This window comes from Bombus pascuorum, chromosome 9 (genome assembly GCF_905332965.1).
Source record: "Bombus pascuorum chromosome 9, iyBomPasc1.1, whole genome shotgun sequence".
In the NCBI taxonomy this organism is placed as follows: Eukaryota; Metazoa; Arthropoda; class Insecta; order Hymenoptera; family Apidae; genus Bombus; species Bombus pascuorum.
Window position 1 is genome coordinate 16629384 of NC_083496.1, and position 26300 is coordinate 16655683.

General features: G+C 43.4%; 2 protein-coding genes across 2 annotated transcripts in view; both read right to left on the reverse strand.

The window, feature by feature from the left end:
- LOC132911028 (protein tipE) overlaps positions 1-26300 on the reverse strand; it is a 232202-nt gene that overhangs the window by 112743 nt on the left and 93159 nt on the right. The window lies entirely within an intron of this gene.
- The window catches only part of LOC132911033 (retinal homeobox protein Rx1-like), a 44531-nt gene continuing 31449 nt past the window's right edge, over positions 13219-26300 (reverse strand). The window contains exons 3-5 of the mRNA XM_060967363.1: positions 16653-16750; positions 16096-16274; positions 13219-15740 (exon numbers count right to left, since the gene is read on the reverse strand). Coding sequence (XP_060823346.1) covers positions 15577-15740; positions 16096-16274; positions 16653-16750 — 441 coding nt within the window. The 3' untranslated portion in view covers positions 13219-15576. The remainder of the gene's footprint in view (positions 15741-16095; positions 16275-16652; positions 16751-26300) is intronic.

The following is a 26300-nucleotide window of genomic DNA, read 5'->3' on the forward strand; positions in this document are numbered from 1 at the left end:
CTCTCCTTTTTTCTCCGGCGTTAGAGGATTTTTTAGCTAGTAATTTTTGATCCTAGATCGGACTTGGAACGGTGTCGCTTCTTTACCGCTTCATCTGGATCGATCGATCGATGGAAAGTGAACGTATTAAATTATTCCCTGGGCTAATTGCCACGATCATTTTGGTTAACGTTTAATTTCCCGTTCTTCGATTATTATTTTTAGCAGCTTTTCATCCCGTTTTTGTTGCATGATAATTGCTCTAAGAACGTTTCGATACAAATTTGTACCTTTATGAACATTGACAGAGAAATAAAACTTCAATAAAAATATGTCTTATGATAATTCATAAATTTCCGTGTTCTTGGTAATCAACAGCTTCAGTCTAATCGTGATACTGATACGGGAAATGTTTTGGATATATGTATGAATCACAGTGAAAAAAAATGTCAAAACGAGAACCAAACGTGATGAATTTCAATATATCGGAACGATTGTCGGCAATCATCGGTGTAATCTTCTTTAAAAAAGAATTCTAAGGCGTTAATGGAGGCAGGTTAATTGCTGTCATACAGACGAGGGATGATCGATTTATTCAAATATTTTTGGGACCGATGCGAGATTACAATCGGCGGACAGGTATCGCGTTTTCGATTGCACGTGCGTCATCGAATTTGCATCACAATTAATATTCCATGATTCCATCAACTTTTCGTTGAAACGCGTGGATGATTAATATATCGTTCGTTCACGCACCCGTACACAACGAAGAAGTCGCTCATCATGCGTTTTACGATTCGATACATTATAAATCACACGCGATGTTTTTCCGTTTCACTGACCCCTGTGCGCGCGCACACCTACTTGATAAGGATCGTAATTACTCGGATACGACGCTTCGTCTAAAAAATATATATTTTTTCATTTTCTTTCTTTATTCTTTTTTTCTTCTTTTTTTTTTTTTTTTTTGTCGACACGTACAAAATTGCTTGATCATCGTTATCATTTTATGCTCGTGATAAGCAATGGCTTGCATTTACGATCGAGATACAACGGAGGATCTATTAAAACGATGTTCGCGCACGCATTTTATTTGCTAAAAGTACAAGAAAAGTCGGCTAATTCTCGAACAAGTTATTGAATCGAGAACACTTTACAAAACGTTTATAAATAGGAAGTAATTTCGTTGAAACAGTCAGAACTGGCCAAGTAACGGCAAACTAATAACTGTGTCGTATATCGTACGAAGAGAACAATATACAAAGTTCTAATCTCGTGGCCAGTTTAATCGTATTACCCGTAATTTACCGAACATCAGTTTCGCGGCATAACCATAATCGTGTCACCCGCAAATAACTCGTTTCCAAATTCATATCGTCTGATCGATAACTCACTCTAGTCTCTGCTTCTCTTCCTCGATTACCGCTATTTGAAAAAGAAAGTAAGTTTATCATTTTGATGCGAATTGGTCATTTTTTGTCCACACTGATAATTCTAGCGTTAATATCATGAAACATACTTATATATCTATGTAGTATATATTATATCAAGGATATAAATTTCATTATGCGTGAATCAGCACAATCTAGAAGAAAAACAACTGCTCTCTTAGATGGAATTTGATTCAAGCCGTAGCAAAAATTTCAGGAACCAAGATCAGAAAATATATGAAATGCGATACAACTTCGACAAAGCTTCTTGGTGTATACCACTTCTCAGGAAGGCAACCGATTTCGAAATCGACAAACGACTGGGTTTCGCGCGGCGCGATGCGGAATACACAAACGCATCACGGCGAAGAAGGTGCGTGTGAAGTGGTGGCTGGTCCACCCCTGGCTGGTTTCGAGATACTCGTCGGTAAACTTCAACGTTCTTTGCCGCGATTTCTCCGCGTCTATCTCCACCGGTTCCACTCTCTAGATCTGCTGCCGTACCTCAAACCCCCACCGCCCGACTTGCTTACTCTCGTTCGTTCGCTCTCTCTATTTCGAGAGGGTCTCATTTCTCTTTTAAGCCGCGTACAATGCGGCAAATGAACCGAATTTGCGAAACTCAGGGATCCAGGGAGCGGCGAATGGCCCTCCACAACAGTCTTAGTGGCCTGTCCGGGCTGATCTGCAGGCGTTAGAACTAACACCATTCAAGGCGTCACGGAAAAAAAGAGGTTGCGGGTCACAGGTACTTACGAAAAATCCCTCGAGATCCTGAAGAGTTCATTACCGGGTACCTGGCTGTGCGCGGGCGTCTCTCCGCGTCGAGGGGATATCCTTGCAGAAACCTCTGAAGCGGACGCCACTGCGGACTCTTTCTCACGGTAATTCCTCTTTAAACGCGGATCCCGCTTCAGCGATCCCAGCCATTATCGTTCCGCGTTGACTTCGATCCTCCAACAGAACCGTTTCGAGAACCGTCGCGATACAAACAACCTTTGGATTGTTCGATGGATTTGTAAACGACCATGGTTCATCATTCGGAAATGGGCGAAGAGCAGAGCTAATTTAAGCTAGAGACGTTTCCGTAAGGTAATTCGAGTAAATGTTTTCCGATAAATCAAGAAATTCTATTTATCGTTGGAATAGAGTAAAACTTTTACCAAAGATAATATTAATTAATCGACACGCGTAGTTACACAATCTATTAGATGATCTATTATTACTTGTATTACGATCGCTTCTTATTAATTCGATCCTTACGATTGGTAATTCAAGATTTCCCGGCTGTTGGCAAAACTCGTTTATTGATATTAACAAATAAGTTTGTCCGAGAAGAATAATATTCACAGAAACGTTTAGCGAAGGAATTATGGTATGCAAATGGATTTTAATCGGTGGAACGATATATAAATAGTAATAGATAACGCAACGCGAAAGATATATTTTTACTCGTATAATTTATAAATTATTATCAACATTTCTGAGAAGCATCGTAGTAAACCTAACCCAAAACACAATAAATCTATAAATTTCCATGAAATATTACGAATTGATCGTTTTAATCGCTCTGATAGTTCCACAGCTAATTGTTAATTATGAAAAGAGGGAAAAAAGGGATGTTCGATCCGCGTCTCCTCCGCGCGTCTACGAAATTTCACGCGTGGCTGAACGACGAATACAGGTTTGGCATGGAGTATCGAGGACCGACGAGAAATCGACGGGAAAGAAAAGAGGCGCCGCGGTATTTTCGCCATTAGAGAGCGGCCGGGAAGCAATTCAATGGTGCGTTTACGCGGCACGAAATTGTTGGGCTAGTATTTGCGAGATTAATGAGTTTCATAACGTGCTAACGACATTCACGGTCAAAACGAAAAGTAGATTACGCGGCTGAATTGGAGGAGGGAAGGATGTGACGCGGGCTGAAAATGGCGTGGGGGTGGAGGTGGCGGCGGTGCCCCCATACCAAACGAGGGAAGGAGGGTTGGAACGCGTTACGTTTAGCCATCTGCGAGTTTTGGTGACGATGATTTTACTTGATGAGGCCGCTGCTACTATTGTCAAACCGTTCCCCTGGGTGGCACTCGGAATTTTCGAATCGTTCCGTGACGATTTAAACCACCGCCCGTACCAGCCAGCACGCGACCGTTATAATGCGGACACGGATCGAGCGTAAGCCGATCTTCGAGATATCCGTCGACCACCTTAATCCTGTAATTACCTTACGTAATAACAATCTGGACAGAGGTTAAAAACTTTTACAAGTATTCGTGTAAAAATCTAACTCGATTATTTGATTACGCACGTACGCGATTAGATTTGAAAAAGATTCTCCGTTCGTTGCCAAGTAATAATGATAATATAGGAAACGTAAGGCGATTCGTGAATAAAACGCGGTGATTCGGGAAGAACGATGAAACGATTCCTATCTGTGCGCGCGATTCCATGATTTTACCATGCGTCGGGCACCGACGAGACAGCCGAAACAAAAATCGCTCGGCGTTCCCACCCCCGTCCCTCGCACCCCCTTAAAAAAAAATCAGAGTGCAGAGAATATAGAGAAAAGCATGGAACCGGTCGGAAAAACGTGTTGCGTACAGGTCAGAACCGCCTATGAACGACGACGTCAGCACGTTACTCGCGTTCTCCTTCTTCCCCCAGTACCGGTTCACGATCCTTTCGTCTCTGTCATCGAGCGGACGCACAGAGAGGACACACAGAGGCGCGCAACACGCGCGCATTTTTTTCTCTAATCTAATCTATCGACAATTTGACGGGCGAAAAACTCGCCGCCATTTTTGCAGCACCCACCGCCTCCCTTCTTCTCCTCTTCTATCACCCATCTACTCTACTACTCGCTCGCGCCCACGAGCCTGCACCCTCCAGCCACCCCCATGGTCTCTCCTACCACCCCCACATGGCGCGGCGTAAAGCTATTAAAATTCATAACCCCGGACATACGCCGAGGGGTTAAAACGCGTAGCGTTCTACGCGAACAGGGGGGAGGGGGGAGGATGAAGGAGGTGGAGGAGCGTAGATGTAGCAGGAGGTGGTGGTAGTGGCGGCGGCAGCGGTGCAGGAGGCGCTGGTAAAAGGAGGTGGGGTGGCCAGGTGGGAGTTGGGCGGTGGGCCAAAAGGGGTGGTGGTCGGGTGGTCAGGGCTCAAAATGAAGTAACCGAATTTGCGGACTCGTGCTCCATGCCTGTAGCAAAACAAGAGACTCCGTTGCCCTGGCAAGCCGCCCGCGGCTGGATTTTGAATATGCATTGCTTCCCAGTGCAGTGTCGCATCCATATACATGGGAACACGTCTTTGTGCTCGTGTTTTATGGATATGGTGGTGTAGAGCGGAGAACCGAGCGGGATGAGAGCAAGATAGATAGAAAAGGAAGGAGAGGCAAGAAGGGAAGGAGGGAGGGAGGGTTGGTTATGTCCGGAGAACGGGCAGACAATGGGGCCCTATTGGATTATACCGACCTCTTTGGACCGGCCGGGCGGTGCAAATCTCTATTAAAAACTTCGAATTGCAGGCTCTGCTCGCTTCGTGTCTGTGTTACGTGCAACGGTCCACCCGCGACGAACGTGCCCTTACGTCGATCGTTCGTCGTCCAAAGAGATTTCGTTTGGTCTGGTTCGTTTGGAGCCAAGGATATCGACGAGCCTAGCCATGGAGTTACGGAATTGCGGTAGCTATTGAATTGATTCGCGTTGGTTTCACGCAATATGGTAGTTGGTACGAAGGAAGATGAATATGACGAAAAATCGAAGATACAACCTCCTTTCATTTACCGTCATTCCGTTTCCCACGAAAGGTCTTTATTTATGAAAAACATGACATCGTTAATCTTGCTTTTCGATGTAGAAATCAGGCAGTCCCTTGGTAGATAAATAATGAATAAACGACCGGGGAAAAAACATGAAATTGCAGGAATTTTTTTTAAGTAGCACGTAGCATGTAGAGACTGATTCAATTTATTCGAGATAGAAATATCAGCGAATACCTATGCAAGGTATTCGGACTGTTGGAGGTGTCCAATGGAGAGCCATCAAATATTTGCCAAACGGAACGTGGATCGCGCAAAGCCGCTTGTATATACATTTTCTAATAATTGGTACAAATCCGACCACCGGTTACGTTCTACGGTTCGATGAGTGGCTAACCGTTGGCTTAATGAAATTCTATACAAATTCCCGAGCCTCTCTCACGTATACGGGACTGGAAATCATGGCGAATTAATGTTACTAATTGTAAACAGCGCGATTATGGTGGATGTGGAGAGGGAGAATGGGAGGCGTTTCATTAGAACCGTTTTAACGAGTGGGATCGGAACTACCCGCGTGTCAATAGGATTAATTTCTATACGGATAATTTCAAATAATTGGAGGCATGGACGTTTGATGTAATAATGAATATGCGGCAACGCGGAATTTTCGCGACTAATGCGTTTTAATGTCCTTATAACTCGTTTACGGAGAAGGTTCGTTTATCTTATTCGTAATTTAATCGGTTTATCCATAGTTATTTCCGTTGTATGTTGAATTATCGTTGAAATTATCAACTAGATAATTAATCGATATCAACTAGAGGTTGATAAAGATCGAAGAATATTTTTGCACGTCTTTTATTCGCAAATTCAAAAGTAGCTACATACATAGTTTATTTTTTATCGACGACTCTTTTATCGATGAAACTTTCACCGACAAACAGCATATTCTGTATTATCCAATGCTAGTATGATGCTACCGACAGCGGTCAAATTTTGCCGACGTTCTATCGATCTTTCGACGAACGAAACAGTTCGTTCGAGTTTCTGCTGCTATGCGTCACCACCTGGCTCTTGGTCTTTGAAAAAGAAGGGCACGAAGCTCGAGTTATTCCCTCGATTTTTACCTTTTTCCTTCTACGTTTTTCTTTGCACCATATACATATATATATACATCTATATATCTATATAATCTGAATTAAAAGACGGCAGTCAGTTTGTTTAAAAAGATTGATCTTTAACTTATTTTTTAACCTATTTATCTTTAATCGATTTGCCGCAAAAAAATTCGCATTTTTTATTCGCAGCTTTAACGAGACAGATAGCAGTTGTTTCGCAAAAACTGTACACTTTGTACCAATAATCAGTTGCATTGTGCAACTGTTGCAGGCATCCGCTTCTCGATGCTTGGAGGTTTCGATACCGGTGTCCGTCAGTGCACCGTTATAATTACGGAGTAGCAATCAATTAGTACACCAATCATGCGTTGATTAAGGGGTCGATTGGAATGTAATGGGACTGTAGCTGGTCAGTGATAATTAACGTTCGTGGAAACCACCCGACGCGTACTGCGTAAAATCAAATACCGAACGGCCACCCTGCGACGTAGGAAACGAAATATTCGTTCTGCGGGGATTGCCATTTCAAGTCTCATCCTCACCGTCCTTCTCGTCTATCCCTTCGAATCTCCACGTTATAAAATTGATCACTTAACTCGATACGCATTCCTTTTGCCATTTACCATTTAAAGATATATCGATCAAAGAATATTTAAATATTCGTTCGTTGTAAACACTTTTAAAGTTTATTCGACTATTTGCGACCAACTATTTCTGACAATTCGATATATTCAAATTGCGATTAAACTGAAATTTCGTAGAGATTCGTCGAGAACGGCCTCTCGAGTCTCTTTTAACGAAGCAACCGATCTCAAGGCAGTCGAGCATTTGTTATTTCGTTATCCGGAAGGGAATGCCGAGTAGAGGATGCGTGGCTACTCGAAGAGAAACATTATATTCGCGGATATAATCGTAGGCGGTTGAGCCGAATCGGCGCTAGGCAAGCGGAAAAAGCGCGAATCGACGTTGTTCCATCGACGGCTTTAATCCGGCACGAGTTTTATACAATTTGTCGTTCGCAAGCGGCCTGGGCCGCCGGTGTGCGTGAATATACGTAGAATCGTAGAAGATACACGTATCGGGCACGCACACAACGCCGCTCGCCGCCGCCAGTCAACTTTTAACGGGGCGCATTTTATTTTTATGCCGGACTACCTTTGAAATGCAAATCGATTGTTGGCCGAGCCCCTGCAAAAAACCGAGCAATTAGCGGCAGAAACAATCCTGGCGTATTTGCACGGGTACTCATTTCGGAACTTCTCCACCGACCCCACACCCCACCCACCACCCACCACACCCACCTCTATCCACCCACTATACCACCACCAATTCCCTTCCCCCCTCCCCCTTTCGTTGGTGCACATTCTCCGTCACCCAACCTCTCTGGTGTGCTCGCGACCAAACCCCTGCCCAATGGCCGTGATCCGTGGCCGGAAGTCGCCCTTCGATACCGATACCCGGTTCCGCCGACTTTTTTCCAATTACCAACGGCCATCCACCTGGCGAAATTGTTTAATTAAAGCGCCGATGCGACGTTGTCTCCGCGGACTTTATTATCCTTTTATTATGCTACGTCGCAATTTATGACGTTCGACGAGCAACGAAATTGAAGAGCCAGCAGCGGTGGTGTCGACTAACAGGCTACGATACCATATGTGCACGCGTGTGCGTTATACGAATGTTGGTGTGTGCGCGGCAGCGGAAAAATTACGTCGATGAGAGCTCACAGCCGCGCGCAACGACAACCTTTTAACGGATTATCATTCGGTAGTATTATAATGATAAATTCGCTAGAAATGTAGATTTTGATTGCCGTCGAATGGCGGACAAGTGGATTATATTTATAATGGTAGCGCGCCAACGAAAAATATATTTTCCGTTCGTTTGAATCCTGTCGATGCAACAACGGCGTATAGAAAAAGCGGCGTGCAAAATTTTTGCTGCAACGAAGCATGAACAAACGGATCCACCGTTTTTATTCCCTCGTCGCGATATACTCAGCGAACGAGCCGCGTTTATCCACGGGATTACATCCGTTCGCGCAAATTAGAACGTTCGCGTCGATATTTATTTATTTTATTACCGCTCGATTCCCGTTTCGTTCGTCCGTCAGCGGATGGAAGTTTTCGATTTTGGTAGAAACAAGATATCCTCGTTCTTCAAGCAGTTTCATCCAGTCCACTCTAAGATAGTATTTTTTTTTTTTTTATTTCGTTCGATTAAATATTGGTTCATCAATTTGACACTACAGATTAAACCACTTGGACAGATTTGGAAGTCTGATTTTGAAAAAATATATTTACAATCCCGTATTCTCGTAGTCAAATTAGGATAGCTTCAAAATATCAAATCAATTAGTTTGATTACAGAGACTTTGAGCGTCAATTCCATAGGGTTTACGGAACAATTTATCCGTAATCGTGTATTTTGATATTAAAATCGAGAAGTTTTCAGAAGATAGGTTTCAGTTGATCGGTTTAACTTCCGAATAACCAAAGCGATTGAAGCTGCGTCAGATTCTAATAACGTGCCCATTCCGATACTAAAATGTAGAAATTTTCAGAAAATCAATCCGTTCGATACAACTTCCGAGTGTCACGATTAACCTACGCTTTCGTTCGCTATTGCTTTGTACTTTGTTGTTCGATTCAGCAAAGGACTTTTGAAATTCCAAAAGAATAAAACACAATCGATACTAGAAGAAGAGGAAAATAATAAGGAGGACGATAGGAAACGGCACGTGTAACGTTAGTAGACGGCGTGGTAGCTGAGAGTCATCCTCGTTTAAATTGAAACCTGATAAAGCTGCCTCTTCTCCGTCGCGCCGTTTGCGAAACTCGTCTCAACTTTCTCGCGCACAGTTCTGCATGGGAAATTTCCGCGAAAACTCAGCCCGCAATACGGTTCCTTCAGACGCAGATTCGCGTGCCGCTACCTTTTTAATCCGCCATGCGAGGAAAATTTATTTTCAGTCTCTCGCGACGGAGCGGGAAGAGAAGGCACAACATGGAACGAACGGACACGACGACGATGTACATGTTAGGTTGTGTTCAGCCGCAGGTGGTGGCGAAGCTAGAAGCAGCAGGAAAATCAAAGGTGAGCGAGAGAATGACCAATTAGCGTGGCCAGCAGCGGCAGCAACAACGTCGGGTATTACATTAATCAGGGTGAAAAAACGAAATTTTCCCTGAGCGTATTTTCGCGTTAAGGGGGTAACCGCGACTTTCATTTAAGTTACCTAGTGGTAGCCAAACTACCCCGTAACTCATTCTCCCCACTTCAGCCGCTCGTTCGCCCCTTCCAACCTCTGTTCTTTCTCCTTTCCGCGCTGTCTTCGTTTCGCTAAATAACGAGGAGAAGGGAAAACGGAGGAAAAGCGGAGACACAGAGAAAGACAGCGGAGAAAGGAGGAAGGGGTAGTCGGGTGGCTGGCTCGTTCACTTTGTTCATCCCCTCCTTTTGTCGTTTTATTCTTTCCGCTTCTGTTCTTCTTTTTGTTTCTCTGGCGTCTCTGTCGCTCTCTTTTTGGTCGGTGCCACGAGCGAGGTAGGCTGCCGTCGCGCAGAAGGACGAGCTGGGGGAGGGGAGGGCGGCGAAAAGGAAAGGCAAGGTTATTTTAATGAGAATCCAACCCGTTTGCGGCGCCATCTCGTGTCCTCTGCCACGTCTAATGAACGCCCGTGCAAATATTATTTCGGCTTATGTACTTGCCAACTTAGAATGACTTTGGCTCTAATTAATAACGCTAAATGGTCGCGGCCCCGAAACGACGAACTCAAACCTTCCTCACCTCTCCGTTCGTCTTTCTTAGCTACTGCTCCGCTTCTTTCTTCTTGTCTGCCTGACAAATGCCGCGGGTGACGGGAGAGAGAGAGAGAGAGCGGTGGGGAGAGGGGATATTTATCGAAGATACCGAAGTTTAGAATTCATTTCTCACGTTTTAGAGATCTAAAATCCGTCTCTACGCTTTCTCAATATCATCTTTATTATCAAACATTAGACATATATCTTAAATCTCGTTCATTCTGCTTCGATTATAATCTCGGTGATGATACTACCTGAATTATAATTTGTTTCAGTCGCTGGCAAAGAATCGTAGCAAACAACATTTTAGAAAATTGATCAACGTCGTATAACAATCTGAGAATCAGATGTGCAAGCTCCGAGATAAACTCAGGACGACGTGAAATGGTAGCCCAACATTCTCGACGGCTTGGTATCCATTTCCATCGTAGCCACCGAATTGTCTTCGGGACTGTTTGAGCATTCCGCCCCGTTGGTTTGGTGTTTCATTGATCTGCTTGGCCCTAAACTGGTCTTATTCGAGTCCCTTGTCGGTTCTTTACTTTGTCGAGGCAATAAGGTTAGGCAGGCTAGGCATCGAGCAATATTAGACAGACGAGGACGGTTCGCCCAGAATCTAGGTCCTCCTCGCTAGCTCGCTCTTTCAACTGACTCGCCTAACCCCTCCAACCCACCCCCTTACCTGTACCTAAACAAATTTAATAAAGCCACGATTTCCGTGCCAATTTCAGCCCTTAAAAGATTGCCGTAGAGACTGCCGCCTCCAATCTTCACGATGTCTCTTAACACGATATATGCGTATTACCGTCCGATGACCTCCAAGATAAATCAATTACCACGCAGGTTTCTTAGTTACGATGCAATCAAAAAACAAATAATTCTTCATGAACTTCTGGCAAAATTTCTATTTTTAAACGGGACTCTAATTCTAGTGTCATTATTACCTGTTAACCTGTTCTACTTACATAGACAATTATTGATGATTCACGTCGTTGAAACATTTTTCAGCCTATCGTCTGTTTGCATAATGGAAGTATAATTGAACGTTATTAGCGAAATACTCAAGTCACTAGCTATAATTTAAATATTAGTAGTGATTAATCATATAAAAATGACGAGTTACATAATAAACGAATCTAATTTTAGAAGAAATTTTATAAATTTTAGAAAAATTATCCTGTCACTAATATTTATATCATTTACTTTATTCAAGAATGATCAAATTCTACGAAAGGAATTTACGACATTAATTTTAATTCATTTTAACTGTTACATTTTTTAAACAATTACTCAATGTAGTCGAGCAAGTTAAGAAAATAACGTATTGTAATCATAATTGTTATTTGCTTGTCCATTGTCTCAGCCTGAAAAACAGAAGGAACTGAAAATACCATTTTCCCCTATCTTGTCTTTTCAATCCAAAGTCTCTGTTTGCGCTATTTCTCTCTCTCTCTCAATTCATTCCTTAATTTTTCCACCGTGTCACATCCCCTAATTTTCCATCCGCGTGATACACATACACTTTGAAACTTCCATCGAAGGATCCCGAAAAGAGATTCAAGATCACGCGGACGTACGCGATTTCACGGGGTTTCTTCCGTACAACTATATCACTGTCGGTAGCTCACTTCTCGGCCCCGAGAGTATTATTAGTCTTTGGAGTTAGGGAGTACGCATGGACTCGAATCTCCAGGCTCGCTCGCATGGTTAACTTCTGCAAACAGGAATTACCATTTTATTGGGCGAGTTCTGCCACCCTCTTACCGCCGTCCCCTTCCCAGCCGCCCTCTCTCTTTCACTCTTTCTCTCTCTCTCTCTCTCTCTCTCTCTCTCTCTCTCTCTCTCGCTGCTGCCGCACTTCACAGCGACCCCTAACGCGACGATTGGAATACCTAATCGTTCAGGGACCATTCAGCACCATTGTTTCAGCGAGCCGGCGTTGTTGGTGCTGTTAACGTCGAATCCTTTCACGCCCCGTCACCGCGCCCGCCCTCGCTTTTTTCCCCCAGTCACCCTCGAAAAAGGTAACCAGCCAGAGCCGCGTCTCACCACCTCGCGCCTGCCGCTGATTTATGCAGTTTTTCAGATTTCCCCGCTTTCACTTTTTTGTTTTCTATTATATTTTTCGCTCTTTTTGCTTTTGTAGAAGCGGGTTGATCCTTTGTAGCCCCTGTGCACGATAGATGAGTTACGGGGTGATAGACGCGTTTTTCGATTATGATTCTACCTCGCTGGTGGTTTGAGAATACTGTCGAGATCACGCTTTCGATTTTTAGGTGGCCAGAGTGGACTTGGTTTCGTTACTTTATTAATTGGAGACGTCAAATAGCAATTTACCGCTGTTTTCAGAGATTTATGTTGGAATTTTTCTTCTTTGTTAAATTTTCGATAATTTGATTTCCCTATAAATGTGTGGTTTCTGTTGGATAAAAAAATAACGAAACGGAACGAGAAAAGCGAAACGAAATGTTATTTCTCCATATGCATTTAACTGTCAACACGCATTACCCAACTATACTAATCGATACATTCGTACAGTGATTTTTAATAATTCTCTCGATTAGTTTTTATACTCTTTCACCAAAACGTTTCAGCTGCTGGAATTCACCAGGGCGGTTCTTCGATTTCAATTAAGTCGAAAGTAAGACGAACAACGAGGCGCGCGGCGCCAACTTGTCCCGGCATTCTCCGCGAAATTAATTAAGCCTTAATTGAAATCGTTCTTTGAAATGCTAATTCTTTAACAAATACGCGCGGCCGCGCGCGGAACAATTAAAAATCCGTGGCTCCTCTTTCCTCCCTTTCCTCTCCTCTCTGAAAATCGTCCCGCCTTTTTTCTTTGTGCGTTATTAACGCGTGTCCATCGAACGAAACGATCGATCAGAGGGACGAGTCCCTTAGAGGAGGCGCAGAAAAAGGAGAACGGGACGAAACCGGCCGATCGATGCGCTCGAAAAAAAGCAGCCGATACAGACAGAAGGGAAAAAGGACATTTCATCAAGGGTTCTCGCAAAAACGTGCAATTTCATCGTGACCCAAGCGAATTTCCTCGATACTCCGTGGTTTTCCGCTCTCGTGCAGCCAATGGGGAGGAAACGTCTGTTCAAACAAACGTGTGGTATGATTAAATATGTACATCAAATTTTATTTCATCACGAGCAGGTATATATACAAATAGACATTCGGGGGTGGGTAACTGTCTACGTTCTCTCTTCACCCTCTACTTAGTTTTCTGACGCCGCTTCATGGAAGCTGACTGGCAGACGAATCATCACGTTACGCGAACACTTCGTATTGGAATCAAGTAGTTCGATGGATAAAACGATATTTATATATCTCGTTAAAATAAAGGAAATAGCGGAGGAGTCATAGAAGTTGTAATATTTAAAAGACAACTATTTCTGTATCTACGCAAATTCATGTTCTATGTATCAACGTAAGATTCGTACTAAAGCCACTTTGACGTTTCTTTTTCCGATCGAGCCCTTTGATTCCAACGTGGATCTAGCCAGTCCCCTTCCAAGATGATCGTATCTGCATACCGTAATCGTTTATTACGTAACTATATGCACAATTCTTCGTCTTAACGTATTAATACTGCAGAATATTGTTTATGTCAAAATGCGTCTCCTCACTGCGGATCTTCTCGAATCTCTATGCTACAAGAAATATCGATCTAGTCTGTGAGGGTTCGCCGCAATAACCCGATCTGTTTCGATCGAGTGACTCGCTAACAAATTTTGGAAGAATCTCGCCTCGTTAAAAACAAGACGCTCCACGCTTTACGTTCATTCGATAATTAATCGAATGATCGTTCACGCGAGCTATTTATGTTAGTTATTCTTCGTTCAATTTCTCATGGTCTCTCATCTAAGTTTCGAACGAGTGGCAAGTGTCGTTCATAAAATAGCAAATATTTTTTAGACTTGTCAACGCTCGTTTCGCGCTCGTTCTATCCGAGGTACATGATTATCAAACAATTATGCTAATCGCGTTTTCGATACAAGATCAGTGTACACCAGGGAACGATCGCTTCGACTGGCACGGGCCACTGACCCTTCGCGGTTTCTACCGATTCATTTCGTCCACATAGCCATTTTGCATACTCCAACGCCCACTGAATCAACTCGAGCAACTCTCACTCCACTCACGTGATTCGTCTTGTTCTAATAATATTCCGTGATCCCGAGAAACGTACTTCGAACGCCTGATTCGAAGGAACGTTCTCGGTTTTCGCGACACCATGATTAAGATCGAGATGGAAATTGAAAGAATTTCAAGTACTGGACATTTTTTTAAATTAACTGGTTTCCACCGGGTTGATTTTCCACTTTTGATTCATAGCTCTCGGTGATTGTTACTTTGAAACTGCGTTGCTTGAAGTTATCGTAGTGATTTGCAAACCAGATATAACCTTGCGACCGAAATTTTTCTCAACGATTAAATTTAGAACACGAGCGTAATAAATGTAAATTTCCGAATCGTGTTCTAAATTTTGGGAGCATTTAATTTCCAGTCGAAAGTACCGTCTACCTTCTTGTCGTAACTCGTGGCTTCAATGTCGAATTTTTACGTCACGAATCTATACATATTTGTCGTTTGAACGTCCCAGATCGTCAATCGCATGTCGGAACGCGCGCAAAATAAAACTTTTGTCCACACGGTTCGATTCGTACATCGCTTCTCGCGATCTTTAACCTCATTTAAAATTATACTTAATATATTACTTACTGAGCTCGTATCGTTCAGGAAGTTAAGGGAGGGGATCCTTCGTGGCTGTCGAGCTAACTGAAACGAATCGTCTTTGCATCTTACAGCTACTCTCCATCCGCAACGCACTACGAAAAGTCTCTGAACCTCTTACTTTTCTCGTTTATTGCACTATAATCCTGAACTAGTTCATACACGGTACCAAAAAACCGACCATCCAATGGAACGGGACATTCGAGCTCGATACTTTTTGATAATCAAACTTCTCTTCTTCCTGCTTTTTATCTGTCATCGTCGACGGGACTCGAACGAACGGCTCCATCGTCCCGTATCAAAGAACGATATAACAAATTTGATTTATCAATCAGCTAGGGTAATAACTTGGCCCAACGAGAGAAAGACTAGCCTTCCCCTCCTCTCGTTCTCGATTACCACTGAAAATTAGTACTCGAACGCGTTAATCGTCCCTTTCTCTCGGCGAACGTTATTCGCTCTTGTACTCTTCGGCGTATTCGATAACCGATAAAACGGCTTCAACGTCGGAATAAAAACGACCAGTTCACGAAGTCGTTCACCGACCGTAGAAAGAGGGACGAGAGGAACGTATTTGTCGATCCGTCTGCCTGTTACCGGACAGTTTCTTCTTTCTGGAAGGGTCCAGTCGTAGAGAAAGCGGTAGTTTCGCTTCTCGTCACGCCCGCGGTGTTAGAAGCGTGGCCACGGCCAGCCTGTACTTGGATTCATACTGCCTTCCTGGGTCGTACGTTAAACTTCAGACCATTTGCAATCCTTTGGTAATGCTCTCGACGTGCTCCTTGGCTCGCATTCTTAGAGCCTGGATGCTCGTTGTGCGCGGATCGTGCCCTGGAGGACTCGGTGGCGCTGCTGCAACGTGTCCTCCGCTTCCTATGCTCGTCATTCCTCCGCTTAGGGTACCTGTCAACCGGAGAAAATGATTTTTCTTTCATATCTGCCATTCGATCAATATCGTTATAAATTAGAATAAATACTATCAGCAGTAAAATAGAGTTCATATTTTCGTTTCAAACGAAAGCGGATTGATAGAACTTTATGCGATAATAAGTATAGGGCACACGAATTCTTGCATCACAGACGGAAATTTTAGTGTCGAGGTTGAGATCTTGAATGGATGGATTTTGGTTGGATCAACGGTTTCAAGTTACAGAATGTCGTTGCTTAGAATTTAGAACTTTAAATCTTGGAATTTCTCAAAAACTGTGCAGCAATGTTTAGTAGGTTCCGAAGTAAGTTTCCGAAGTAATAATTTTACCTGGGACTGCGCTTCCAACAGCTCCAACGTTTGGTGGTGACGGCAGTCGTCTCGGAGACGTTAGATAACTGGGATATCCTGTGTGAGGTGCAGCCAGAAAGCCAGGAAGAGCGCTTAATAGACCTGGAGGAGTGAGCCAAGGATCTCCTGGTAGACCCAAAGCCGGGCCAGCTACGTTTCTGCAACGAAAACGATATATTTCAGTCGATACGTTTATTCGCGAATTTACATATATACATTAACCCAGATATGCTTGTCATGCTCCCAGAAAGTTAAATACGTACAAAATACATTTCCTATCTGTTTCATTATTTTTGCAGTATAGTATAAACAACAGCGCCATCAGAATTCAATCGATAATACATTCGATTTAAATCTCGAGCAAAGAGAAATATTATTTTGAAGAACTTTGTAAAAAGAAAAAAAAAATAATCGAAGAATATTTAGATTAATTATTATTTTATATATACATAATTATAGGTATACATATATTACTCAGGTATAGGTATACATAAATTAATACTATAACAAATTATATACAATCATTGAAACGTTACCTCATATTGGCTGGATGATGGTATTCGCTGAGGCCGAGTCTCGCAGCTTCCATCTTCTCCTGTCTACGCCATTTTGCTCGCCTATTCTGAAACCACACCTGAAACATAAAGACACACGGCCATTTATCATATATGTAGAACACGCTAAATGCAGCTTTGCCTTCGTATTTCACTAGAAGTCGATCACGAAAACGTTCGGTTTCGTGGCAATGCAGCGAAGCGAGGTTACATTCGCCATTCGTGTAACTTTCGACGGAAAGTCATGCATTCGAATTCGTAGGATTTTGCCGTCGGAAACAGAGAGCAGCTACATGAAAAGCAGCAAGTTAATCGTGAAGTTAGTAGTTTGAAAAATTCTTCTTGCAAGAATCGAATGTTAGGAGCTTTGCGAAGAGCTTGGAGAGGAAAAGACAAGCCGCGAGCAAGAGTAGCCAGAAAATGGAGTTCCTTTGGCGATTCACGATACCGTGCAGGCGAGAAAAGTGGCTGGCAAAGCTCTCTTATCCTCTTTCTCCGATTCCTATTCTTACAGAACTCTCTTTCTCGCTCTTACCTTCTCACCCTAATCTTCTGTCTTTCTTAGTCTCATTCATCCACCCTATCCGTGGCATTCGTTTCTTCGAGTTGGCTGTCTTGCTCGCTCAGAAATGGGAAAGGAGGGTTGCGGAGAAATGTCTCTGGGCGGGGCGGTCCACCCCTGGAGGCAGCACGGGCCAAGAAAAGGAGGTAAGAAGAGAGCTCGTAGGGTGAGAAGAATCCGCGCGGGGACCACCCTTCTTCGACATCAAGAGAGTAACGAGGGTAACTGTGCGGGGCGAAATCGAAAGTGAGCGACGTGACGGCGCTCTCACCGATCCCAAGGTGGACCGAAAGAAGGGCAGGAGAGAAGAAACGCGGCGCCCGTGACACCCGAGGAGGGAACGAAGAGGACGGTCGGCCATGTTGATTTCTTTATTGTAACATGGCTGCTGTTGGCAGCCCGCTAAAGTCTATCGCGATAAGTATCGGCTGCTGGCTTCTCGCCTTATGAATTATTCAGTGCCGCAGAGACACGCCGATACCCCCTATTCCGTTTTGATCCGTGACGAATGTACGAGAGCGAGGGAGAAAGTAAATTTCAAGAGGGCGACGAACAGGAGCAGAGAGGGAAACGTCGATGTGAACGATCGGCATGCACATCCTTTTTTCCTCTACTCTGTGAAATCGCATCGTCACGTTTGCGTACATTGCCAGTCGTGCTTCGTGCTCGTTAAATAGGAACAAATAATTGGCTCCATAAGCATCGAGATACAAGATCCAAGGACTAAAGCAAAGTGTTGTAACGCTTTCGAAATCTAGGCAGAAACGTGGATAAATTTGTTTTGGAATTCGAGAGAGGCGAGAAACGTCGTGTATCCGAAACCGTGTTCCTCTCGAACAACGCTTATTGAGTTTCATTTTCGAGAAATTCCGATCGTTTACACAACCGTCGGCTTCCATCGGTACGTTTGGATACAACGAATAAACCAATCGGATTCGCGCGGGAATCTGCAGGTCCTGAAATCCGATTTCCCAGCAAGACTTCCGTCGCAACGAATATCCTGCTCGTCTCCGGTGGGCCATGAGGAAACGCGCGTGCGTCTCCGCACAAACTATATCCTATCTCGTCGTCGTCGTCGTTCCACGTCGACCTAGACGACACCGTACCATTACTCTCTATCTCGTTTTATTGTGTAATCCACTTCATAATTTCCCGTTTAACTCCCTGAATTCTCTCGTCATCTGCCTACTATCTTTTCTCTCTCTTTCTCAATCTACTTCACTCCTTCCATATACCGTTTCGTTGCAACGAGGAGAAGTGTCGCGTTCGAATAATAAATAACGAATAAATTGAATGTCCCGTCGTCGTCGTCGTCGTCGTCGTCGTCGTCGTCGTCGTCGTCATCGTCGTAGTAGACGATCGTGACGAAAGAGAAACGGCTAAAAATACGGAAGGAACGAGAGCATCCGTGTTAACGGGATAACTCTGGTAAAACAGCAATGTTAAAGGGGCGGAGGGGAACGGATATCGAGGCATTCCCGGGCTCATCAGGGCGATATTCCACTCTCGAGGACGAGAAGCAATTTTCTTTCCTGGCTCCGTAGATGAGGAAACGCCATGGACAAGATGCCACGTCGAAATGATGGGAAAATAAGCGAATTTCCCTTCGTATCTCTTATATATCCACTTCTTCCCGTCTTTCATCCTTCCACCGTCTTGTTTTCTCTCTTTGTTTCGCTATATATCCATCTTTCTCTCGGTCTCCACCCCCTCGAACAACGACGCCCGTCGTGTATATAAGAATCGTACCCTCCTTTTCTCTTCTCTTCTCTGCAGAAGGAAGGTGAGTTGCTCGTTGGTGGCCGGAATGCTTCGTCTATCCTCTCTTACTGTGTTTCTCTATCGTTCTCGTTCCTCTCTCGCGGAAATATAAAGAACAGGGCTAACGCGGCTTAACCATTTTAGGTCGTAAATTTATTAGAGTAGGTACTTCCATCTTCTCCATCTCCGACCCATCATTCTCCACCCACCTTCTACGTTTCGCTCCTCATCCTTCGGCTTTCTTCTTTCTCGGCCAGTCAGCCGAGCCATCCATCCATCCATCCATCCATCCATCCACCCACCACCTTCTCGATGCAGCGCGACGCTCCTCGGCAATGATATTGCCAAGGTAAACTCGCTTAGACGATTTAAATGCAAGAAAATTGGAATAAAATGGAAGTAATTTCGAGATTAAAATTGCACGTTGCGTTTGCCTGCGTGAACGCGGTCTGCCCGCGGGCTGCTCTTCCTACAGCTTCGACGGCAAGGGATTCTGCACGGAGAAAGCTGCTTTTTCGGGTTTGGTAGCTATCGATAATTTAAAACTTCCTCGATCACTTGTTACATGCGTAGCATCTAGAATCTTAAACACTTTATTGACAACGAACCTTTACTCTGAATAGTGACCTATTTTTGGGAACATTTTTAGAAGATGGAAAAAGATATCGATCGCTTCTTCTTTAATTACTTTAAAAAAACTCGATGCACGTGCAATATTTACAAATCGCAGTACGATTACGTTTCGTAAATAGATCGGGATCTTTTATACACTGGTGGAAAATTCGAAGGCGCAAAGATATATGAAATATCCATAGTAGCATACACGTTGTAATACTTAGTAGGCGAAACGAATCTGTCTCGAAATAAGATGTAATAAAGTTTTTTCGTTGGTAAAGACATCAGCCGAGGTATTAAACGAAACGTTAAATAAAAAAGAATATATACATAGCTTTTGACTATAAAAAATTACAATATTCCGCACTATCAAGAACCGAGCGTCGTAACGATAAAAAAGAAACGATGGAACAACACGCACACATAGCTGAGATGTAATACACTACGATGGCTGCAGAGAGGTAACGGTTGCACGATTTTCGTTAACGATTTTCCCTTCCATTTCGCGCGCTGGTTACGCTCGAAACGCGGCCGAAATCACGTTCACGCCAAGCCCCGTTACTTTCGACAGAAAACCACTTTGCTAGGTTGGCGCGCTTTGCAGTTGGACCCGGAAAATCTCGGTGCCTGGTTTCGGGGAGAAAAGAAGCTAACAGAGTGGTCGTTTACAGGGAAATATCGACGTTAACGTCATTCAGGCGGCCGCGTAACAGCTTTCGTCGATCACTATCGCTATACGGTGACGAGACAAGCTCGTCGAGACCCGCGTATCGCGGCAAAAATCACTTTTCCATCCGGTTGTTGCCATTTCTTTCATCCCCCCTTCCTTATCCTACCTATTCCCAATCATCCCGCCAAGTTCGAGAGCGCATCGTTCCGGGACGATGATCGCTTTATCCTCGCCGACGACCCACGAATTCGGATTAGCGCCGGTAAAAAGGTATTCGAGAGCCGCTCACGCCACGTCGAACTCATTGTCGTTCGTGCTGGTATTAACAGATTTCACCTATTGTTCGACTACTATGGTGGCCTTAAGTTTGCCGAAGGAGTTGCGAACTCGAAGAGGTGTCAGCGTGTGTTTCACGCGTCTGCGGTTTCGCGTTTGCTCCTTAGGTTTCAACTTTCTACTATTTTCTGTCGCATCTTCTAGATAGTTCTCTACAGGAAACTCGCGAAAGTTCAATTAATCGATCCCGCTTTTTGGAAATTTTTCAACTTTAACACGTGTATGGATCTAGGATCCAACGTTCAAGGTATTCAATTTTTTTCTGAACGAATGACTTATACAGCTTTATTTAGCGCAAGATGCACGATCGTAACGTCATCGTTTTTCACTACTTTCCAATTTAGGATACCGGTCAGACTCACTTCTATGCTCGATATGTATATTTCATGTCACGACAGTTTCATGCGAGTCGTAAGCTAGATACGCGGTGTCTTCGCTATATTCGTCGAATAAATTGTCTCGAGCAATGGTCAAAAAATTATTATTATAAAGAAGACGGTTTTGTTTTCAGTCTTTAGCAATCCACAGATGTCTTTCCAAACTTTCTAAAGTGTCGCGAGCCATACGGTTAACACGATTATCGCAACAATAATCTAGATCTTGTACGTGAATATATAAATTATATATCCCAAAGAAAAATTATAACTAAAGACAAAGCTCTATTTTGCGATAGAGTTATAGCTCATCAAGCGCATAGAGATTCGGGAAAGATTCACACAAACATTGCATTCTCCCTACCACAGCTACTGTAGAACGGACCGGTGTTTCCAAATGCAAGAAAGGTACGTTGGATATCATTTATTTCTCCTTCGAGTATATTACAAGTTCATGAAAGCTCTATCGTGGACGTAGCGCGACACAGGAAAGGGATAGACGGGAGGCGGACACGTTTCGAATATAAGGCTAGATTCCGGTCCAAGGCACCGTGACCGTGGTATGCATAGAGAAGGGAGATGTTTGGAGAGGGTTGGAGTCTATTATTCAGCGTGCTTTTTATACCCCCCCCCCAGAATACCACTCTCCTTCTCTACCCTCTAGTCCTATACTATTTCCCCCTTCTCCTTCGAGGCCCTGTCAAACTGTCGTGCAAATTCAATTCTATACAGTCGTTCTCATTTCGATTCGAGTCGAAGGCCGCGGCAGAAGCGTGCTGAGCAGAAAGGGCCAGCGCACAGCCTGGTCGTCTATGCACCCGCACTGCGGATACGTTCGAGGATAATTGACGATGCGGCGTGACTCGTGCAGCGTGCGAGTTAAATCAATTCCACCGGGTGGAGGGTGGTCAGTTTCTAGTTAAACGGAACGAGCTGGTTCGCTGATCGGTCCGACTTTCCTAAACGTTTTGATTTTCCACGTGATTTTCCGCCTATTCCCACGGCCATCCCGATCATCGCCTATATTTCTTTCTCGTTATCCAACGCGAATACTTTTTGCCTCCGATCGATTTCTAGTTCGTAGATTTTCTGTTTTAAGCTGAATATATACGTTTTACATACGAGCTGTTCAGAAGCCATATCGCTCAACTCTAGAAATTGAGAAATATAAACACCATTTTCTCTAATTTATTTGGAAATTTATCTATTCTAAATTTTATATCATATTCATGCGACGCAAATAAGTCATTCGTTTCTTGAGAATCGAACGTTAATCGTGCACTTATGTAACGAAACTAAGCAATTGATAAAATTAATCAATGGAGTTAATCAATTTGATCCCTGACAGATCAGAATTTATTTAGATGTAAATAGGACAGAGATTTTTGTTTAAGTAGAGAATTTGTTTAAGTAGAGAGGGTTTGGAATTTGAAGGTAAACGTGTTAGGATAAAGGATGAGCGTCACTGGGAAACTCCTCCAATAAAGCCACCCCTGTCGTTGCGTGTAATCACCCTTAAACACTCCAACGCCCCGGTCTAACCCCAGCGTACTGCGATACAATACTAATGTGCTACAAATAACATCCCAAACACGAGGCGATTTCACTTCTACAATGAGGCTAAACGGTTCCATGTACGACAACGACGGATACGAAGGCATCGGATCCGTTCGCTCGTTGTCGAGAGGATCCTTGTACACACCCGTTGCCGAACAATGAGCCTTGTTGTGCGTTTCTTTTCAAGGCAGATCATCGACGATCGTTTTTGTCAGGAAGTCAATCGATGATGAAACGGTAGAAAGTATATGGATATATTTCTTGATTTCATGGTAAGAAATACAATGAGAATTCGATATTTAACGTATGCGATCAAAATGCTGCAGCTATCCAACAAACGCATAAAAAGGTTTGAAATTTTTGCACGAGTCTCGACGTGAAAATATATATATAAAAAATAGAAATTTAGCACGTGATATTATAAAAATATAGAGAGAAACATAGGAATATTCGATTTCAGAGATTTCTTGGAATTCCCTATATCTCATTCGTCTCAAATTTTTCAACGGTATTTGAATCAAGAGGATATAACCTATGGATTTTAAACTACAATTTTGTTAATCTATCATAAAGTTGATGAAAGCATAGTATCTGATCGAACGATAGACAGTAGGAAAAAGTTTCACAATAAATTTATTAGATACTTGAAACAAGACATTTTTAACGATGCTGGAGAGTCGTGTTTACTTACACTGTTCGCTGGTATTTATCGAAACAAGCTCAAAAATAAATAAACGAATATTCCGCTTGTTTGATTAACTGTAAAGAGAGAGAAAAGAGGAGACGCAATTATGTAAAGTACCAAAAGGATATTAATCGCGGTTAAACAGTCGCTTAATCGATGCGCTTAAAATTGTCCTACTTTGCTTTCCTATTCTATTTGCGACCCGTTCCGCGCCATTTGTACAGTTGGTTCTTCTATCTTTTTAATGGCGAGTCAAGTACCGAGAATAAATGTTATTAATACGCCCCGAGAGGACGCGGTCTTTTCAGATAACAAAGGATTATTAGATTGCAGTTAATCTAAATATAGAAGGACGGAAAGTGAAGGCAAATGCTGGTATAATTCTAAAGGAAGAGGAAACCGTGCGAGCCAATGAGAATAATATACTGGCAATTACGTGCAAGGGGCTTGCTGAACGTTTCCTTTTCCTTTCTTTCCTTCGTACGCATTCCTTTCCTTCATTTTTTCGCTCAAGGATTATGAACGATCGACTTTCTCAATGATCGGAGAAACACGGAAGTGTCAAGAACACGAATCATGCCCTGAAATTCGATCCTTCTTATTAAGACCCTGTCGACGTCGAAAGAAAGAGGGGTTTAAATCGAACGCAGAATACAGGGGCTGGCCGTTACCGAGGCAAAAATAGTTCAAAGAACTTGTGAAAATTCTACAGCTTTTCCGCTTAAGAAAATACCAATCGATTCTGGCAATAGCGTATTAAGCATCTGTATAGACGTTATTTCGATCGATACGGGTAATCTTTTAATCATTACATTTACATACCACAAAATAGAATTACGCTTTAGTAATTACACTATATGTTCTACATTAGTAGATAAAATAGATACATAATATTCTCGTTCGTATTATTCATTTTCTTAAGATGTTCATAAATAATGATATTCCGACGGTTATAAATATTAAAACTGGTTTCGTAGGAAACGCGATATCGAACCCCAATACTCCCTCGAGAGAATATTCATTGATCAGGATTTTGTACTTGTTTCGAAAGACTTAATACACTTAGCAAAAGTTTGTTGGAACTATTTACAAGAGTTGTAATAGAAGCATAATAGATTAATAAATATGTATCGAATTTCATAAATTGATTTATATCCTATTAAAAAATTTGGTAAGGATTAAATGGATTGCAGGAAATTTCTCCAAGATCTGGAGCCAAATTGTAAAATTCGAATTGTACATTTTGCTCTTTACCATACTTGCTATCTAAATACCACCGCTTGTATCAAGTTCTTCCCGTCTAATCAAATCACCACGAACGTAATACTTGCATTCACGATCGACACTTCTTCCGTTCGAGTTTACAAAAATCACCGAACATCCGGCACGAGTACAGCTATCAACGTTCTCGTTAATTAACCATCCTCCGAGTTATCCGGGCCGTTTGAACCGCAGTCGAATCGCGGCGAAATCAAAGCCAAGGATCCTTTATCCGACGGCGGAGCTCCGGCTGTCATCAGCCTCGTGGTCTCGTTTTAAAAAGTCGGTCACAATGCGAGGTGGCCGAGACAACGGGCCCCGCCAGACTCCGACCTAATCACGAGGGTGTATCGCGTGAATGAGCCCCGCAGAAATTCGGCAAATTAGCCTTATGGCCCTCGTATTTTGACACCGCGCGTTCATTGTCCCGCCGTGGACTCCCTTTCTCGCTTGCCAGCCGCGGAATCGGATTCAACTGAATGCACCCTTTGTCCGCGAACCTATTTACCAAGCAATATGCTCGTAACCCCGACACGAGACCGACTTCTCCCTTTTTTACTGGATACACCCAAAGACTTGGAATTTTCTCGATGGCTGCACGCGCACGTTCGACCGTTTCGCCGCCATTACGGAGAACCGACGACCACAATCGCACGATCGACTTTCGTGGTCGTCTATCATTTTTATTCCTTTTTTGCCTTATTTCTGGATGGAAAATTGCATAAAGAAAGGCATACGATCGTTCATATATGGCACAAATGAGTAACAGGACGCTGGATCGTTGTAATTTTTTAAAACATTTCTATACAAAATATATGAAATGTAGAGTAGAAAATATCAATTTTCCAGGTTAATGGCGGACGAGTTTTCAAAAATCGCACCTACCGTTCATCGACGCAGGAGTTTGCGAAAAATATCGCTGTCAACGCGACTACAAAGGAAATTAACGGTTACCAACCGGTGAACCACCCCCGATTACGATAATTGGAAGCGGAGAACGGAGGAAAAAAGTGGAAAAACCGCGAGAACGGGCTGAATAAAGGAACTCTTGTGCAGCCGGGTGCAGCGTGGCTGCACGTGAAAATCCGTCGCCGATGTAATAACTCTAATAACTCGTAATAAAGCCCGGCTGGAGTCATATTAGCGTCAGGAGCACGCGTGGGCGCACAAAGGGCGGCCGCCCTCGACAAACACTGTGACTTTTGATGATTATTAACTTCACGGGCCAGCCACGTCGACCAGGAGATGAGTAACGGAGGGAAAAGGTGAAAGGGGAGAGGATCCGTAGGCCCTACACAGTAATCTGTTGCCCCGTAGGCTTTTCTAGTCCTGCTTTCTACCCTTCTCTTCTCCTTCCTCCTTCCACAGAGATTCCCATCTCACTCGCTCCCCTTCATCTCTCTGTTTCACCCTTGAAGAGCCAGTCAGCCCTCCTACTACCGCCTGGGAACCAAATTAATAGTTAGTTCTACTGGATATATCTCGAATTCGGTGTATTCCCCGGCGAGTGACCCACCAGCTTCCCTTTCCTTCCTCCTTGTCTCTGGCTGCGTTTGACATCGGTTACTCGTTAAAGGGCCGCGCGATATCTCGATCAAACGAACCTCTTGCGGCCCTCGAATGGGGTTAATTGAACGGGATCGCAGAATTGATAATTTACGGTGCCCTTTGCACTGACCAGCAGTTCTTACTCGACTGTTTTCGGTAAACGAGTATGTATACACGTACGTATACACTACGTATAGGAATTTAAATCAGACTATGGTCATATCCTGGTGATATATGTGTGTGTGTGTGTGTGTGTATAATA